At 39.3% G+C, this 20,533-nt stretch overlaps 1 protein-coding gene across 1 annotated transcript; it reads right to left on the minus strand.

Moving 5' to 3' along the window:
• Positions 1-3,276: 3,276 nt before the first annotated feature.
• Positions 3,277-6,862, minus strand: Ublcp1 (Ubiquitin-like domain-containing C-terminal domain phosphatase 1). Its single transcript, XM_073963931.1, has 2 exons — positions 4,501-6,862; positions 3,277-4,444 (listed from the first exon to the last, which is right to left on the minus strand). The coding sequence occupies exons 1-2, from the start codon at positions 4,664-4,666 to the stop codon at positions 3,648-3,650; spliced, it is 963 nt and encodes a 320-aa protein (XP_073820032.1). The 5' UTR covers positions 4,667-6,862; the 3' UTR covers positions 3,277-3,647.
• Positions 6,863-20,533: the final 13,671 nt, after the last annotated feature.

The raw sequence follows: 20,533 nt of genomic DNA on the forward strand, positions 1-20,533 counted from the left end.
ATACTCCAGTCGATACATCCTAAATATAACTAAAAGCTAATTTCTGCTGTTAAGAACGCACTCCAAGTTTTGAAGGATGTTGGAACTATCCTCATCTTGCTACAAGAGAGAACTTTCTATCAGCGATAATCCCACATCGAGAGTTTGGCACAAACGCAACATAGGAAGGCTGATTAGGTGATAAGGCCGGCGGTTACCCCATCTAACAAAAAAGGGAAAACATAATCCTTCTCTAAATGTAAAAGGCAAATCCTCGACAAAAGTGGCAAGGCACAGTCTTCAAAAAGGGCTGCGAAGAAAATTTTCAAAGGAATTTTGCTCGTCTAACCCGTCAGAACTGTGCGACGGGTGTTCCCAAATAATTTGATTTGATGGATTAATCCTGTACCAATGTTGCAATGCCTACGAGTCTGTTGACTTCAAGAGTAAGTTCTCCAGCTCTTGGGTCTTCAGGGTTCGTACGACGAAGCTCGCTTTCTTGCTAGTCCCGTTGCCTCTGCTGGGAAATTTCGTCTGATTTTGGATATTCGACTAGCAGGTATGTAGAGAGCAGCTGCTGTAGTGATGATGTCCCAAAAACTCGGCACCCTGAAGCGGTGATTGGTTAAGTTTCAGCTTTGCCATGGTTCAGAAAAGTACGGCGTTCAAAGGTTATGAAGTCGAGTGGTCTATTTACGGAGGCGATGATATGTAGTTTGTTCTGAGCCAAGAGAAATGACGGGTTGACAGGATACGACATTTATCTGGTCATTACATAGGACGGAATGCCAAAGCTCATGATGGGCATTAAAGTCCCCAAGCACCAGACGGTTATTGCCCTCTAAAAGCGAACTAATATCGGGCATATAACGTAGGGCACACCTATTCATCAGCGGTGTGTACACTTTAAGCAGCTCTACCTCAGCAGTACCACACTTCACTGTTCATCTATAGGTCACTAGAGTCAAGCTCAAGCGAGATAGGTCTGTACTAAACAAAATGGTGTATTAGGAAGGATGGCAAGTCCGCAAAGCAAGCGGAGGAGGCTCGCTTCTTGTCCGGCCATTCCGCAGAACGTTGTAAAGATCGCAACGTTGCAAGCTACAGGCGCCAGTGAGGTTATTTCTCGCATCGCGGCGATCATGATGTTTTTGCGGCTCATTAAGTCCACAATTTCGCTGACATTATTGCGGAGACCCTTGCAATAGACAGAAGAATTTGAAGGTCTTCGTTAGAATACTTTTTAAGGTTTTCTCTAGTTGACAGAAAACCTTATAAGGTATTCGCTAGTAGACAAAATACCTTTTAAGGTTTTCTCTAGTGGACAGAAGACCTTTAAAAGTCTTCTATAATATATAGAAGACCTTTTAAGGTGACGCTAGTACACAGAAGAACTTTAAAGGTCTTTTCTAGTAGATGGGAGACTTTTAGGGTCTTCTATAGTAGAGAAAAATCCTTTAAAGGCCTTCTCTAGTAGACAGAAGACCTTTTAAAGTCTTCGCTAGTAGGCAGAAGACTTTTTAAGGTTTTCTCTAGCCGACATAAGACCTTATCAAGTATTCGCTATTATACCGAAGACCTTTTCAAGCCTTCTCTAGTAGACAGAAGACTTTTTAAGGTTTTCTCTAGCCGGTATTCGGTATTAAGGTAGTCAGAAGACCTTATAAGGTATTCGCTAGTATACTGAAGACCTTTTAAGGTCTTTGTTGGTAGACAGAAGACCTTTTAAGGTCTTTGTTGGTAGACAGAAGATCATTTAGTGTCTTCTCTATTAGTTTTAAAGACTTCCCTTGTAGGCAGAATATCTTTTAAGGACAGATGGCCTTGAATGGTAGGCAGAAGACCTTTTAAGGTCTTCCCCAGTAGACACAAGACCTTTTACAGTCTTCGCTAGTAGACAGAAGACCTTTTAAGGTCTTTGTTGGTAGACAGAAGATCATTTAGTGTCTTCTCTATTAGTTTTAAAGACTTCCCTTGTAGGCATAATATCTTCTAAGGACAGATGGCCTTCAATGGTAGGCAAAAGACCTTTTAAGGTCTTCCCCAGTAGACACAAGACCTTTTACAGTCTTCGCTAGTAGACAGAAGACCTTTTAAGATATTCGATAGTATACATAGGGCCTCTTAAGGTATTTTTAAATAGACAGAAGACCTTTTAAGGTTTTTCGCTAGTAGACAGAAGAGCTTTTAAGGTCTTTTAAGAACAGAAGTCCTTTTAGGGTCTTCTCTAGTAGACAGAATATCATAGTAGACAGAATACTATAGGAGACAGAAGAACTTTTACAGTACAGAAGATCTTTTAAGGGTTTCTCTAGTAGACAGTTGGCCTATTAAGGCCTTCACCTTTTGAGGTCTTCAATGGTAGACAGAAGAACTTTTAAGGTGTTCCCAAGTATGCATAAGACCTTCTAAAGTCTTTCCCAGTAGACAGAATACCTTTTAAAGTCTTCTCTAGCATACAGAGGACCTCTTAAGGTCTTCTCTAGTAGACAGAAGACCTTTTTAGACATTTTAGTGTCTTTTTTAGTATACAGAAGACCTTTAAAGTATTCCCTAGTGGACAGAAGACATTTTCTTCGCTAGTAGACAGAAGACCTTTTACGATCTTCTCTAGTAGACAGAAGACCTTTTAAGGTCTTCTATAGTAGGTAGAAGTCCTTTAAAGGTCTTCGCTACTAGAAAGAAAACCTTTTAAGGCCTTTGCTGCTCGACAGATGACCCTTTAAGACATACAAAAGACCTCTTAAAGTCTTCTATAGAGGAAAGAAGACCTTTTAAGTTATTCCCTAGTAGACAGAAGACCTTTTGAAGTCTTCTGTGGTAGGCAGAACACCTTTATGGGCCGATTCCGTACAGCGAGGCGAGTCATGTCGCGTCGTCTATCGTCTCTGTGACAAAATTTAAAAAATGCACTACGTACAGCGATAGAAAATAATCGTCGATAACAAGTTATTTTTATTTTTTTTATTTTATTTTTATTCGTTAGTAAAAATGTACGGCGACAGCTAATTTGTTGTCGCCGGAAAATGAACATTTCGGCGACAAAATTTGACGACGTCAGGCGATATTGCCATACGGAATCGAAAAATTGCATTTGACAACGCGACACGACTCGCCTCGCTGTACGGAATCGGCCCATTAATGTCTTCCCTAGTACATAGAACACCTTCTAAAGACTTCTCTAATAGACAGAAGACCTTTTAAGGACTTCACTACTAGACAGAAGACTTCGTAAAGTCTTCTACAGTACAAAGAAGACCTTTTAATGTCTTTCCTAGTAGTAGAAAAAAACAAAGGTTTCAAAGAAACTTTTATTAAAACTGTGTAAGCTCATTTTATTATTTTACCATATAACAAACTGGAAGTTTTAATTGAGACGGGTTTTATTCATGACATACAGTACGAAATTAATTTGAGTCAAAACAATGAATGGTTTACATTTGGTGGTGATGATTTCAATGTTTCTATAAGGAGAACAACAACAAATGCTTTAAACCTTTAATACAAAAAGCGCCTTAAAATACAAAAGTTTTCAATAAGCTTATGCTAAAAGTCCCCCATCCTCTCTCTTTCTTTATGGCCATATTTATCTGTTTGTTCTTTCTTAAGAGCACTTAAATTTAAATTGTTTAGAAATAGTTAAAATACATAAAAAAATACTACTACTATTATTTACGCGAATCATAATGCTCCCATTTACGATGATTAAGTTTTGAGAAATCTTTACAACTCGTTGCAATATCTGTTAAATATTTTGACAGCTTTAGTAACTCCTTATCGGTACTACGATTTAAATGTGCCTGGCGAAAAGGCCTTATGCGCAAGCCAGATCGTGGATTCATTAGGAAATTACGACGTATATCATCAAACATTATGGTATTTGCAGCCGAGTACTGAGGATATAAGCCCCAAATAACACCCAACGGTTTAACATCTATCACGCCTCGATCCGGTGTGTGTACCGAGATCATGGCATGTGAATCTAAATAGAACATAATTTTATAGGCTGGATGATTGGAGATTCCCAATAATTTCATTTTTTCTTCAATCCAACGCATTCCTGTTGCCGACCAAATAACAATGTCATAATGTTCATATGCACATGTAAGAAATTCATGTAAATAGGGTCGCATCAATTCCGACCCGGACTCGGCCGAAGAACGATGATCAAATAGGGTATAGTCAATATCCAAAACTAATAAATGCTTTCCTGGCCTTGGAGGATTAAGTTCATTAATGCTGTAGTCTTTAATACGCTTTTGTATTTTTGCCAAATAAATGGCTGAATTTTCCAGAGATTCCTCTTCATTGTCGTTATCTTCCAGATCATCAATGATTTCGCCAATATCATCTGGTTTCTGGCAAGCATCTTCAATGTCAGCCTCAGTGGAGCCGACCATCATTAATTTGAAATTAGGCTTTAATTCCAGATTTCCCAGTTTTAGACCATCCTCTGCTGGTTTGCCTAAAGTATAAAAGTGATTTATTTCAATACATCCGTTTATAAGACGATTTACTTACCTTTATATTTTAAATTCAATAACTTCTGCCTTTCGGGTCGCACTGACGTCCTTTTAAATATCTCATGACGTAGCACAGCTACAGTATCTTGATCAGTTAAATCATTTATTTGATACTCCTTGCCACTCCATTTCACTACAATTGTTTGTTCCCGAATTTCGCTCATATTGGAGAAAGATTTTGTTGAATTTTATTCAATCAGCAGATAGTCAAAACCCTTTGATTCCATTAGCACAACGATGACCAATGAATGACGAAGATAGCGATAGCGTCTTTTTTGCAAATTAGAATTGGCTAAAAGAAAATGACCAATAAAAATCAAAGTAATGCAAAGACCGAATTACTGTTTAGAAGGAGACACCAAAGCATATTGAAGAAAACAGCTGTTTTCTATAAGATAAATATCGATTACTCAAAGTAAATGAGTACCCTATCAACAGTCGAGGATAAAATATATCATGTATTGATTTGTATTTTTTAAAATTTGAAATAAAAACACACTGCATAGGCGTGCATGGGCGTCACAGATGAGCTATGGCTTGTGGATCAAATCATTAAATTTTAATTCATCAGCCTTAAGGCTAACAAAGGTACATACATATGTATATACACTTCGATACAACCAAAAATGTGTCATCGAAAGAATGGTTTTTCCAAACTTAGTTTGAGTTCGGTTCACTCCTTCAGATACCTTCCCAACACAAGTTTAAAACTTGTCGCTAAAATAGTGCGCGCACAATAATTCTCGAAGGCAGTAACCGATTTGGTCCATACTTGTAAATCGATATATCGTTTCTTTCGTCCCGTGTTTTTTGAACATATGTATGTATGTATTTGTAAGCCGAACTAAGAAAAAAGTTTCATTCCTCTCTATTTGTTGCTTTATTTCACCAATTTGGAATACCTGGCTTTTCGATCTCGTCTTTCACTTGTTTGCTCCATCGAAGCCTTGACCTTTCATTCTGCGTGAGCCGCCATACGGTCCGTATTTGTACGCCTCTTTAGCGGGTTCTTCATCGCTCATTCTTATCGCATGGCCAACCAACGCAATCGTTGTATCTCGATACGTTCAACTAAACTGATGTCGTTGTATAGCAGAGACAGTTCGTGGTTCATACGACGTCGATATTCCCCGTCAATGCGATCACACAAAATACTGCCCTATCTGCTTTCACAAGTACCCAAACTTCGCAACCGTACATTAGCACAGGTAGTATAAGTGTTTTGTAAAGCATTATTTTGAAGTTTGGAAAAATGCTCTTTCCATATCGACACCTCCAAATAATAGTATGCTAAGTCTAAAAAGTGAGTTTTGCAGGAGAAGCTCTCAAAGTGTGGAAATTTTTTTTGAACTTCAGTACTATGCTAAGTCAATATTTGTTTATAACTTCTGTTCGGATTGACCGATGATTACCAAAATTTGACAGAATTTAAGTTAAAGGACGTTCGACACCTCTAAATAATAATTTGCTAATTCTGAACAGTGAGTTTTGCAGGACAAGCTCTAAAATTTTGGAAATTTCTTTGACCTTCAGTACTATGCTAAGTAAATATTTGTTTATAACTTCTGTTCGGATTGTCCGATTATTACCAAAATTTGACAGAATTTAAGTTAAAGGACGTTACATATAAAAATGTAAAGAACTTGAAAACGTGCTAAGTCGACTTAGCATACTATTGTCGATATGTCGAAGGTCACACTAGAGTGGTTTCATTGAAACTTTTAGGGACTCTTAAATCGAGTTCCCCACTACAGCAACTTTATGATTTTACTCTAGTATGGATATCGACCTAGTCCCTATCCACACTATAGTGATTTCATTGAAAAAAATGTATGAAATTATGCGTCTCTAGATCGACTTCCATAGTATAGTAAAATCATAAAATTGCTGTAGTGGGGAATTCGATTTAAGAACGCCTAATTTCATGAAATTTTTTAATGAAAAAAAACCTTAGATTTCATGAAATTGTTTCAATGAAACCAACTAGTGTGACCAAGGACTATCCTAAGCACACTATTTGTATCTGTTACCAAATGACCTTGTTGGTCTCTACAGTGGGATTTACCTGTACCAAAGCCATCAGTTTGATGTTTTAATTTTTGGTAGAATTTTCGGATTTCATTCTGGCTCCTGTATATTTCGATTTATTCACTTTCCCGCTTTTCAATTTCTCTCTTTTTCCTGCGCTACTGTGTGCCGCATTTTTCTGTGAAACTTTCATACGAAAAAAATGGCCTGTTCCCGTACTTTATAAAGTGGTAAAAGTCGTAAACTATTTTCATATAAATTTTGTGTACGGGAACGCAAAATGTGTAAAAGTGGTAAAAATTGTAAAAACTTTTTAGTTCTGGAACAGAGATAAAATCACTTTAGTATAGAATTCGATCTATAAACGCCAAAATAATTTAAAACTCAATATTCACACGCGCAAAATTTTCGACGAAACTTTCCCATTATTTTGGCGTTCATAGATCGAGTTCCCCAATACAGCGTTTTCATAAAATTACTTTAGTATGGAACTCGATCTGTGAACGCCAAAATAATGGGAAAGTTTCGCCGCAAATTTTGCGCGTGTGACTACTGAGAAAGTTTCGTATGAAAGTTTCAGCGTGTAGCTTTAGACCGTGTTTAGACATTCAAACTGGAAAGAAAATTTTTCTTTTCAATTTCTTTTAAAATTTTCTTGTTGTTTAGACACGGAAATCATGTTTGTGTCAATTTTATATTTTTTCTTGTTCTTCTTCACACTAATTTTCTCATTGCGCCGTTCAAAAACAAAGCCAAGGCAAAATTGTTATGAAAAATAAAAATTGACGTGTGTAATAAACAATTAATTATTAAAGGAACCCTTGAATTGCAATTTAATTTTGATATTTCCACTTATTTCGAATTATTTTTGCTTAAAAAAATAGTTTTTCCTCCAAATGGTTTTTTTCAATTGTCTCCGCTGTTGTTTGTTTCTCAACAGAGAAAATTAAATGAAAGAAAATGCAAAAACCAATCTGCAGCCAACTTCAGGTTGTGTACGAAGAAAAACGAAACAAAACAGAATTTGCCAGTACAGAGGTGTGTGTACTCCCTCTTATTCCTCTCTACTCCCTCGCCCATAAACTCAATTTTCTTTCCCATCAACTTTCCCTGTGTAAACAGGGACTTAGTGTTTACCGTTAAAAAAATATGAAAACACACGTCTATGTGCAGATTCGCATACTGTTTTCCCATCATTGGCATAATACAACGAATTCGAGTGGAATTCAACTGTCAATTTCTTTGCGTATACGCATGGTACAATTAGAAAGGTAGATGCCTCAGCCCAGCTGATCGAATCCATGCATGGTAGAACAAGAAAAGGTAGCAGCAATACCCAGCTGACTGAACTGGGTTGTAGTGTTAGTGTCAAATTCCATTCGACATTTTATGTATTTATTTCTATGTTCGATGTATATTAGGGATATATATTTTTGAAGAACAAATTTATTCATCAGAAAAAAAACTATTTCCCATAAAGACGGCTTCATATCATTGACATGTAACCTCCTCCAGGTCCGAACGACATGCCGCACACTAAAACACCGCTTATAGAGGCGGTACAATATTTGTTAATATGTGTGGTATTTTCTTAAACTTGAAAAGAATAAAGCCCTAATAAACATGTGCTTTTTTGTTTTTAAAAGCAAATGATTAAAACATCTTCTCTTTTTTCAATGAATTACCAGCGACCCGAAACATTTTTGCAAGTATTCTACTTTCTGCGAGAAATTATGCATTTAGTGGAATGATATGGAAACATTCAAATTGAAAATCTAACGAGTTTTCATTCAAGTTTTCCAAAATATTCAATCAAATGTGAAAAATTGTTAGTTTTTTAAATTCCAATAATTTATAGACATTTCCTTGTTTTGTTTACATTTACGTTGACACTAAGGTTTACAAACAAAAACAAATTCCTATGTGGTTGTTGTTCGAGTTGTATTTGTTGTAGTATTAACTTTACCTTGTATTTGTTCTACCATGGAATCCATGGTATAAGTAAAGAGGTCGATTTAAATGAAAAAAATCTATAGAACCCTTGTTTTTCCTGAATTCCTAAAACTTCAAAATCAAGCAACAAGTGGGTTTGTTTACAACATTTTATAAAAATCGCGAAAAATGAATGAAGGACCAATGTTTCTCCGCATAATCAAGTTGTGGATATGATAAAATGTTTGTTTCAATGATAACCTGACGAATTATTTCCATACAAATGTTCCAAAAATAATTTTAAAAATCATTGAATTCGATTGTTTTTAAAATTGTTTGACATATTATTCAAACACCACACACACATACACAGTTTGTGTATATTGTTTTGAAGTTTTAGGAATACTCGAATGAAAAAATTTAAATTGACATAAAGCTTTGGCTAACCTTTCTTATTAAACCATGATCGAATCTAAAACGTCAAAAAACTACGAATTCGCCATGGAAAATCAAAACAAAAAACCATATGATTCGGTAAGTAAGAGATAGATATAGACAAACACAAGCGATAAAAAGAGACAACAAGAGACCATTTGGCGAAAATGTTGACAGTTTACATTACAAAAAAAGTTGCTTTGTTGTAGCACTTCGCCGATGCATCTACCTTTCTTATTGTACCATGCGTATACGTCAAATGAAAACTCATACTACAAGTTTTCACTTTTTTGTTTTGTTTTGACGTTTTACACTAAGAAATACCGTTATATTTTGATAATAAAATAAACATTATAGTGCATATATGTACTGGACATTTATGTTTGTGGTGATTGCTTCAGTTAAACTAAATTGTACAAAATTATGCCAGCACGTCTTCGTCTTCCAACGACATCCAAAGTAACCAATGAAGCTCTATTGGAAGCGGATGCAAGAATAGGTAACAAAACTTTGTAAATGTCTGTCATTAAGGCACACGTACAATTTTGGGTCACTATGTATCTTAAATGTCATGAGTGACATACATATGTATGTATGTAAAACATTTTCGTATGGAAATCATGGAAAATAGACAATATTCAATATAAATTTCAGGCGGATACCCTCAAACTAGCTTAAATCGCTCTTAATTGTGATGTAATACATTCTTTTCCCCCTTAGGCATAACATTGGTGGGCATTTACAAGGCAATTGAAAACAAATATTCAGCAGATATAACCCCACTTAGAAAAAGCTTGATAAAGAAACACCTCAATGGCTTAATAGCTTCTAAGGAAGTTAAGAATATAACAGGTCGTGGCTTAACAGGACACCTAAAATTGGTTAATAAAAAAGAATTCAGCAATAAAATAAATTCAACTCGTGCTGTTAGAAGGAAAACTGCTACAAATCCTGATGTTAGAAGTCTGAGAAGGCCGAAAACAACTGAACAACCTGTTAATACAATTGCTACTGTTCCAGACTACCAGTCACCACCACCCTTAAGTCAAACTTATGATTTTGAAGAACCCGGAACAAGTCAGCAGCAGCAAGAGTAAACTGATGTGCATTTAAATGGGAAGGTTTTATTTGTAGATATGTAACATATATAGTTTATAATTGTTATTAATTTTATATATTATATTTTTAATTGTTTTTTTTTTTTTTTTTTATACATTTGTATGTACTTTATTTGTTATAGTAATAATTTTTAAATAATAAGTATGAGGTATTCAATTCTATATATAATTATTTTGCCTTTTGGTTGTTTTATTATTAAGTTGTTGTTTTACTATTTTTTAATAAAAATTATTTATATATAGTCAAACTTCCCTATAAGATATTTGATCATTTTCTGCCACTTTTGGAAGTATGAACCTGCCGACAAAGATATGAATTTGAATGAAAGCTCAAAAGTTTTCAATATTGGAAGTGGTTTTCTTGGAGTCATTCCTTTCCATAGATATGTATGTCGCCCATTAGGCACTACCCAGCAAAAAGTTTGCATCCGTGGATGCAGTTAAATCAAACAACAAAACAAACATTGTTCCACAACATCCCATACGGGACAAGGGAGTTAAATCACTAGAACAAAAACTCTCCATTAAATTTGATCATAACTGAATTTACTTCCTCTGCTCTGCTTTTTGCGACACCGCAACTTATATTGCTTCATCATCCAAATGGTTTTTCTTTTTCCTCCAACTCTAGTTCAGATTTCCAAAAAAACTCTAACTCCACTTCAAAAAAAAAATTTGCGTCTCGTGAATTACAGCAATGGTTGTATCTTTAGTTTGTATTTCTTTATTTTTTTAACAATTTTAAATAATTATAGACACTTTTTCTTGTGTTCAGAATAAAAGACTGCGACTGTAGGGTTAAAAAAAAATTGGCTTGCTTGGCTAGGGATCTATAAGCGAGTGCTTCTTAAATGTATCGAGCGGAGTGCATTTTTCATAACTCCGTGTGGACTGCATCGAAAGATGTATTGAAATCATAACTCTGCATTGCACTACTTCCAAACTTTTTTGCCGGGTACAGTTGATCACCATATAATCTAAAACTTTACGACCATTATATTAGGAAGCATGGACTTGCCCACAAAAGGCATAATATCGCTGTAAACAGGAGCACAAGATGTAAATTCGGTAAAAATTTACAAAGGATCATCGCACAGAACTTAAACTGCACATAAACAAATGCTCTGTTCAATAACCTGCAAGAAGCTACTATTTTTTACTACGATAACATTTTTTTCCTTTATGTTATCGGAAATAATAGTAAAAAATAGTAGATTCTTGCCGTACTGGAACAGACCAAAAATTAGTGAACTTTTGTGAGGAGGTAACCTAAGGAGTGGACCGATATGGCCCATTTTCGTACTTAAGCTAAGCTCAAACAAACCCTCGCCGGGGATAACAATCTTGAAGCGATGCGGGGGCTAGACGTCACAATCTTCTCATTTGACTTCTTGTAGTGTTGAACTGGGAGGCTGTGATCGACCAAAGGTTATCCACTCTCTGTCACGCACCAATTTAGTGCACTGGAATTCAAAGTGTATCTCTGGATTGAGTGACATATATTTGGTAGCGATCTCCTACCAAAGTAATTGTGAGATCCCCTAACACCGGGGTGTTATGCGACCTCGTGCTCATAGGTGTTCTCAAGGTTTGCAGTTAGGGTACCAACTGTATTCGAACGGAGCCTCGCTGATACCTGGGTACCTCAGCGAGTAGTCAGTGCCCTAGTCATGGTAGTGGAGGGCTATGCCATGTCCGTCCTCAGTTCCCCCATAAACTCATCTACTTATGGATAAAGAATTAAATATAAAAACAAACAACCCCAATTCCGATACACCCTCATCATCGACCATGGCTATGAACCCGGACAATGTTGCACCTCGTGCGAATACTCAATCCCTGGGCGGGGACGTTGATAGAACGACAGTGGACAGTGTGAACGACGCCATCAATAAGCAGAGCAGGGAATTGCTCGAGCTCCTGAGGGACAGCGATAGTCTCCGACTAAGTCAGGAGAGCCCCCCTCCATGGGACTGGGAGAGTTGGGAGGATGATGAGATGGATATTACAATTATCCCATCTCAATCATCCACCGCTACTCTCTCTCGTGCACTGGAGAGCTCCAACCTTACGGTCGGGGATCCGGCTCCCTCAGGGGCTGAAGTGTCGGTCGATTCCGACAAGCCCCCCCTAAACAGGCAAGATGCCTTGGTGGAGGATGCTTTGGAGGAAGATACGACGACGGCCTCTCCAAAGTCTCCATCAACCAAAGCCAATAAATCTCGGCAGAAAAAAGATAGATACAACTATCGTAGAGCTGTCTTCTACTGCCAGAGGTTTATTGGCAAAGACCCTTCCGAGGTGACCCAGTCGGAATTTAGGGAAATTGGCCTGAAGATCCGATTTGTGAGGCGTTTCGAACGGAAATACCCTCACATTGAAAAGATCTTCCTGCCAATCGACCAAATTACGACCCCTGTCGAGGCTGCAGTCTCCAGCCCAGCGGCTGAGACAAGGGCAACCTCTACAGGGAAAAATGCAAATCCGGTGCTGTCAAACTGCTCGAGCCCTTTGCGGACGTCTTTGACGACCGCGGTAGGATCGAGCAGGTTGGCTCCACCGGCCCCGAAAACGACGGAACGCAAGGGAAACACTGGTGTGATCCCTTCCGTTTCGAAGTTGGCGCAGGGAAGATCGCAGCCACAAGCTAGACAGCCGCCAAAGGTACCGCCTATGTCGACTGTCTCGTCGGTGGCTGCCATCGGACCCGCCGGGGTAAAGAAAGGTGCGGATCTAGTAGGGGCGACTGTGCAGAGGACTGGGCAACAGACCACTGTAAAGCCATCGTCACCTGCTAGACCTCACCCTTCTGATGTGAAGGGCGGTGCTGGCACTGTGAAAGGCCATGGGGTGGTGGCGGGAGATGGACCATCGACCTCTAAGCAGAGCGGATACTCAAGGACATCTGCGCAGGAATGCGTTAAGAGGGTCAGGTCCTCTGAGGATCCGCATCCTGTTGCCAAGAGGGTGGTGGATCGTCGACCGACCAACCTAATGGACCCGCGCTCACAGGGGACCGGTCATATGAAGACAGTAGGGGCTCAACCTGGGAGGGCCAGTAAAGCTGACCCAAGTCCGCTGCCCTCACGGTCTTCAAATGACAGGACACCGAAGCCAGCGAGCCTAGAAGGGGTGATCGCCCCGGAGAATCTCCGTGTGGCAATCATCAATAAGGCTGATCTGGATGGGAGGATCAGCGATACGCACTGGATCGCAGTGGAACGCCTTCTCCGGAAGGCCATCACCTCCGATGAGGTTGACGCCGGCAAGACCGGCTTCGGCAGGGCGGTTATCCAAAGGGGAATCAGAATCCTCTATTGCCAGGATGAGGAGTCGAGAGACTTCCTCATCCAGTTGATAGAGGGTGCTGGTGACCTCTGGGACGGCTGCATGCTGGCTGCTGTCCCTGTTGATGAGATACCCAGGAGGAGTGTAGCCACAACGTGGGTGCCTCCTCCTGACTCTGATGCAGGGGAAGTAGTCAAGATGCTGAGGAAGCAGAACCGGGGCCTTTCTGTGGATGGCTGGAGGCTCCTCAAGCACTTTAAGGAGAGAGACGGCATGGTGATGCGATTCACCATAGATGATGAGAGTGCGGACTACATCAGAGACTGTGGGGGAGTGCTGTTTTTCGGGTCCGGAGGACTTCGGTTCCGGCTCTCGAAGTCGCAGTAAGGTAGTTCAGCAGCATGGCCTTCGGGTGCTGCAGATCAATCTGCATCACTGTAAGGCTGCGGCTGCTGAACTCCTTCTCTCCCTCACAGACTCTGCAGTAGATATTGCTTTGGTCCAGGAACCCTATTTGTATAAAAATAGGGTTTCTGGACTAAACAATGAGCACTTCTCATTATTCTATACGAATAATGGAGACAAGGTAAGAACCTGTATTGTAGCTAGGAAAAGTCTAAACCTTATTCAACTCTACAATTACAGTGATGGCGATACGACTGTAGTGAGGCTAGACGAAGTTACCGGTAGGGCTTTAGTTCTGGCCTCGGTCTACATGCCGTATGAGGCTCCCGACCCACCAAGCGGATTGGTGCGCAAACTAGTGGAGGAGACGACGGGCAGATGCAGCTTGGTGATGGGCTGCGATGCAAATGCACATCACTTCCACTGGGGAAGTAGAGACACCAATGCGAGAGGTGAGTCCATATTCGATTTTATTTTAGCTAATAATCTACGAGTATGTAATAGGGGTAACACTGCCACCTTCCATAATAGGGTAAGGGAGGAGGTTATTGATCTCACCCTTACAAATATGGAAGATACAGCCATAGTGGACTGGAGGGTATCGGAGGAGTGCTCCTTTTCAGATCACAGAGCGATACACTTTCAAGTCCACCATGGAAGTAAAAGGCAACCGCCTCATAGGAATCCAAGGAGGACAAACTGGGAAAACTACAACTCCCTCGTTTCCTCGAGGTTGTGTGAGTTCCCTGAACCACGCACAACGGAGGAAATAGATGGCCAAGTTGCAGATCTCACGCGTGTCCTCCAGGGTTGTTATGAGAAGTCTTGCCCATTATCTTATCCTGGTAGGAGAACTCAACCAGTCTGGTGGAACAACGAGCTAGCAAAGCTTAGGAAAAATAGCAGGAAAGCTTTTAATAAAGCTAACAGCACCAAATCTGATACCGATTGGAACCTCTACAGAGAGAGTTTCAATCGGTATAAAAGTGAAATCAGGAAAGCTAAGAGAGACTCGTGGAAAAGCTTTAGTGAATCCATAGAGGGGGTTAATGCAGCAGCGAGATTTCGTAAGGTGATCTCGAAGGACCCTAAACCCTTTGGGAGCATCAAACGGGATGACGGTACCTGGACTAACTCCGCTCTAGAGACTCTAGATCTGTTGACAGGAACACATTTCCCCGGAAGTGAGTACACCTTGTGTGGACAGAAGCAGGACCCGCACTCCGGGGGAAGTGGCTCTTGTCAATAGATTAATAAGCCACCACAAAATCTCATGGGCGATTAGTACTTTTCAGCCATATAAGTCTCCTGAACCTGATGGAATCACTCCAGCGATGCTTCAGAACGCACCGACTGTTTTGATAACCATTCTTCAGAAGATTTTTAGGGCTTGTTTACTACTATCGCACATACCGGCACTGTGGAAAGAGGTAACAGTGACCTATATTCCCAAAGCTGGGAAACCAAGTCACTCACTGCCGAAGGACTACAGGCCGATTAGTCTTTCCTCCTTTCTCTTAAAGACTTTGGAAAGGTTGTTAGACTTAGAAATTAGAACTTTCTTCAGACGAGACCTTATTAGCGAATCACAACACGCTTATATTAAAGGGAAATCAACAGAAACAGCGCTACATTGTGTCGTGGGTTATATAGAGAACAATATGGTTGAATCGAATTTCACCTTGGCTGCCTTTCTGGATATAGAGGGTGCCTTTAACAACGTGAAACTCGAATCGATCCACTCCTCTCTTGAATCGCTGGGTGTCCCCCCTATCCTAATAGATTGGATTGACAGCATGCTTAGAAGCAGGCTTATCAATTCAAATATTGGGGAGAGCTCCATTAGGAGATCTGTCACCAGAGGCACACCGCAGGGGGGAGTCCTATCGCCCTTGCTCTGGCTACTGGTGATAAATGGGATACTCAGGGAATTCGACAATCTAGGAACTAAGGTAGTTGCTTATGCGGATGATGTGGTCATCCTGATTAGCGGGAAATTTCTGTCCACATTGTCTGATTTAATGCAAAGAGCACTTGCCAAACTCTCACGCTGGGCTCACACCAATGGACTTGGCGTGAATCCGGCAAAGACAGAGCTGGTGCTCTTTACTAGAAAAAGAAAGACCGCCGAGTTCGTTCCACCAACACTAGATGGAGTGCAGCTAAATCTTTCTACGGAGGCGAAGTACCTGGGAGTGATTCTTGACCATCAACTTAGATGGAAAAGGAACACGGAGGAGCGCACTAAGAGGGGTCTAATTGCACTCTATTCTTGCAAGAACTCAATAGGTAGGAGCTGGGGTCTGAGACCACATATCATACACTGGTTGTTCTTGACAGTGGTATGCCCCATTTTGACCTATGGGTGTCTTGTTTGGTGGCAATCCCTGAATAGCAAGTCCAATTTGTCCAGGTTAGCTACTGTGCAAAGATCTGCTTCAGTTCTTATTACAGGAGCAGTGAGAAGCACCCCTCAAGCGGCACTGAGTGCAATACTGAACATCCAGCCACTGGACATTTCTGTTCAGTATCTAGCATCCCGTAGTGCCTTGAGGCTCAAGGAGCTTAATCTTTGGCGATCCTCTGGGTCTGGACATGCTAGTATCTTACACCAGCTCAGCGGTCTGATCGGACTCAGTGACGTAGGGAGTGTAACTGACTACATTTCGCCTTCGCTGGATTTCGATGCAGCGAAGGTCTCTATCCCTGACAGAAGTGAATGGGAGCATGGCAGGCCACTACCCGATAGCCTCTCCATCTTTACTGATGGTTCTAAGATGGCTGAAGGTACTGGAGCGGGGGTGTACTGTGAGGAGCTGAACATTAGGCGTTCATATAAGCTCAATACAAATTGCAGTGTTTTTCAAGCGGAAGTCTTCGCAGTATTGAAGGCCCTGGAATTGGTAGTAGGACTGACGGATCAAGTAGGTAGGACAGTCACAGTCTACGTAGATAGTCAGGCTGCCCTTAAGGCGCTTGGGTCATAAACTATCAAATCTAGGATCGTTCAAAATTGTAGGTCCACCTTAAAAACATGTAATTTAAGCGTTAACCTTTGTTGGGTGCCAGGACACTGCAATGTTGAAGGAAACGAGATTGTTGACGAATTAGCAAGGCGTGGTTCCCAGTCCCCTGACCTTACGGTAGAGGAATATGTCAGGCCACCGCTCTGCTACTTCCTCGGCAAACTCAGTCAGTTCTATGCAGAGAAAACCGTAAGAATTTGGCAAGACGCACCTGGTTGCAAGGTGTCGAAGTCAATCTGGCCGGCAATCTCAGGGCGTAGAACTGCGTCCCTTCTCTCACTATGCAAGTCGGAAATCAGAATAGCTACAGGGGTCATTACTGGCCACTGTAGAATAAGATCTTTGACATGTAAGTGGGATGATAATAACATTGAGTACTGTAGGTTATGCGAGGATGAGGAGGAAACGGAGACAATCGAACACCTTTTATGTAGATGTCCTAGACTGATGGCCAAAAGGCATAGACTATTTGGTGTACATGTGATTGACTCTCTATCTTACTTCTCCTCTATTGACCCTACTATCCTGGTGGTTTACTGTAAGAGTCTAAAGTGGCTCTGGGGCGGGTCAGAACAGGCTTAACACAGTCTAAGAAAATAATCTCTTTTTCTTCTTCTTAAAACAATCTGTTACTCTCCTTTACAATTACTCTCTCTTCTTATTCTTTTCTCTTTTGTCTTATCATTTTCACCTTCCCTCCTTCCCATCTTTCCACCTAATCCACAATCTCCTCCCACATAGCTCACCATATCATCATAAACAGCCTTGCATCATCATCTGCAGGCCTACAGCACCATTCAGAATATAATCTGCAGTCTCACAACATCATACAGAATCGCTCACAACAAGGAACACATCACACCATCTGCACTCACGCACCACCGTATACCGTATGCACAAATCACCATATACCCATCAGTCACACAACACCATAATCTGTAGTCACGCAACATTATGCAGCCTCGCCAATAACAAGAATCACATCACACTTCCCACTACACATCAACATCATCAGCACTCACACATCACCACATAGCAGCATCTAATATCATCTCATCCATAGTCCACATTGAATCTTCCCTTCAGCACTATCCATCATCCATCCATAAAATCCACAACCGCACACTTCATCATCATCAACAGCCTTGTATCAACATATGCACCATTCAAAACATACATCTTAACTCATGACTCCTGTACACCATCATCACCACACGTAACATCAAATAACAAATCCATAATGTGCCGTTTCCACGGTACGTCGTTCGTTCTCTATTCGTTGTTCGACCCATAACTACGAATAAATTACTTATTTCCCCATACAAAATTTTGTGAACGAACGACGATTTTACTACGTTGTTCGAGTAGAAATACTCTCCGAACAACGATAAAATAAGTCCCATCTCTAACAAATGAGAGCATTTATCGAAATAAATTTATTATGACAGACAAAATATAAAATTTAAAAATGTAGGGCTTTTTAGAAAAACTGGAAAACATGAATTAAAAGTAAACGGTTCAACGATTAGTATACGTTCAAAGCATAGCAAATTTTCTATTCTCTTTCATTGCAGTTCCATTTTTGGTCCATTGTTTTAATTTCGCGTACAAATCTAGAAACAAAAAATCAAATACTTGCCTGAAAGTCTGTATACACAAATATTGTTTTGACATGTCTCTCTCTCCTTAATTTTGAAAATAGAAATACATACATAAAAATATATTGAAAATAGCTAAATTTACAGAATTTATGGAAAATATGATGAAAAACATGTAATTAAATATAAAACATACATTAAAAGAAATGGCTATTGTATTTCCTGTTCATTTAATGTGTATCATGTGTGTTTTTTGTTCAAATTTCCTTAAAAACCAGGAAACAAAAAGTGAGAAGAATTGAAATACGTTACGGTGAACAACGAATGGTGTCGTGGAAACGGGTTAATTCGTGTACGTATTTCGACTCTCGAACAGCGTACTTCAAACGCTCGTGTGAACATGACATAATAATAAACAACATATCACACTTCTACTTCACACCATCACCTACTCATGGTAGAATGATAAAAGGTAACCCCGTGCTAACAGCTGATACAAATTTTTTTCATATTTTGAATTTGAAGTACGTTCATTGTCAAACGTATTCTGACAAATATTTGTAGTACACATACACACATACATATATACAAATGTAAATACATCAGTTATTATTTAAACTGAAATGAAAATTTGATTTGAAAATCAGCTTTTTGGATAACGCCAATATGAAGAACGTTCGTGCTCGGTCCTCGCTTTGTGCCTATTATTTCGATTTACAAATTCATCTTACGAATCGTTGCTGTTGCTCATCAAGCCTCTATTCGGAAGAAATATAAACCTCGCAACATTATTGTCTTTGAGCTGAATATGGACAAACAATATTGTATTCACTAGAATCTCACAATAGCCGCAGTAGCTAGAAAAAAGATTTGATGGATATGAATCTTTTCAACATTATACCTATATGCATTCTGCACATAAGATACATGCAAAGTTCTTGGTTAGATTCATGGTAGATTCATTGTACCATGGGTTAGATTATTGTCTAAAGGTTTATCTTTATAGAAACTCGACTTTGTTTTGTTTCAATAAAACATTAAAAAAGCTATTGATTTAGATTTTTCATTTAATCTTCATATACTTTTTAATTATTAGTCAATATAAAACGGCGGCGCTATCATGAAAATTAATGGAATCTTGTGACCAGCTGCAAGTCATAAGAAACATTGCAAGACCTTGTGTACATGTTCTGACCAGTCATAAATTCCGGTTTAAACCGCAAAACTGGATATTTTTCTTCTGTTCTGGATTATTCCAAATGTTCTGCAAATTGGTCCTATGAACGAGAAACACGGTTTTTAATGATTTCATATTCGAAACAGACATCAACATACATTCACAGGCATGGTAAACATCGTAAAGGATATTCCAAAATTAAATCACAAATGTATTTAAAGGGTCACACGCATGTATAAGCTTTCTCCAAATGGTGCACAAATATATTTTGTTCTCTTTTTTTAAATGTTTGGATTAACATTTTTTATTGTCGGTATTTCAAAAACAAATAAACAATATTTTGTTTTTGTTATTAAATGTCATATAATCTTTGTTTTGATTTGTATTTGACTCGGTAAAGTACAGATATACAGAGTTGCATTTACATACATTTTTGAGATGCGACTACCTTTAATTATTTTACCATGTCACCTACTATGTACACTTCACCATACAGCAGCATCTATAATCACTTCATCAAATACAACATATATACTTCAATAGTCAGGATGATCACAATGGACCTCAAGGTCTCCGAGTGGAGTGGCTGCCAGCACGGCAGCTGCGCATCCTAAACCTAACCTAACCTAAGCTCAAACAAAAAAAATTGAATTTTCAGACTTTTGTGGGAAGATACCGAAAGGCCTACATACAGATGTAGGCCGTAGGGTTTTTTATAGCTTTCGAGTTTAGAATCTACTAATGAAACGTAATGGATTTCAGATGAGATTTCATTTGACGTATACGCAGAGAATTGGCAGTTGAAAACGAGTGGATTTCGTAAATGTAAACCAAGCATAAGAAATCTTTCATGTTATTTGTTTACGATGTTGTTTCGACCTGAGTACTCAAAGTTGGGATGACAACATTCGTTATCGAGTAAAATTATCGAGTAATTGTGCATAAATTTGCGAGTAATTTCTCGAGGCCAAATTACCTATCGTAATCAAATAAAATGAAAGATTTCCTTATTGTCTTTTTGTTT

This window comes from Musca autumnalis, unplaced genomic scaffold (assembly GCF_047663935.1).
Source record: "Musca autumnalis isolate F117 unplaced genomic scaffold, ASM4766393v1 scaffold_1, whole genome shotgun sequence".
In the NCBI taxonomy this organism is placed as follows: domain Eukaryota; kingdom Metazoa; phylum Arthropoda; class Insecta; order Diptera; family Muscidae; genus Musca; species Musca autumnalis.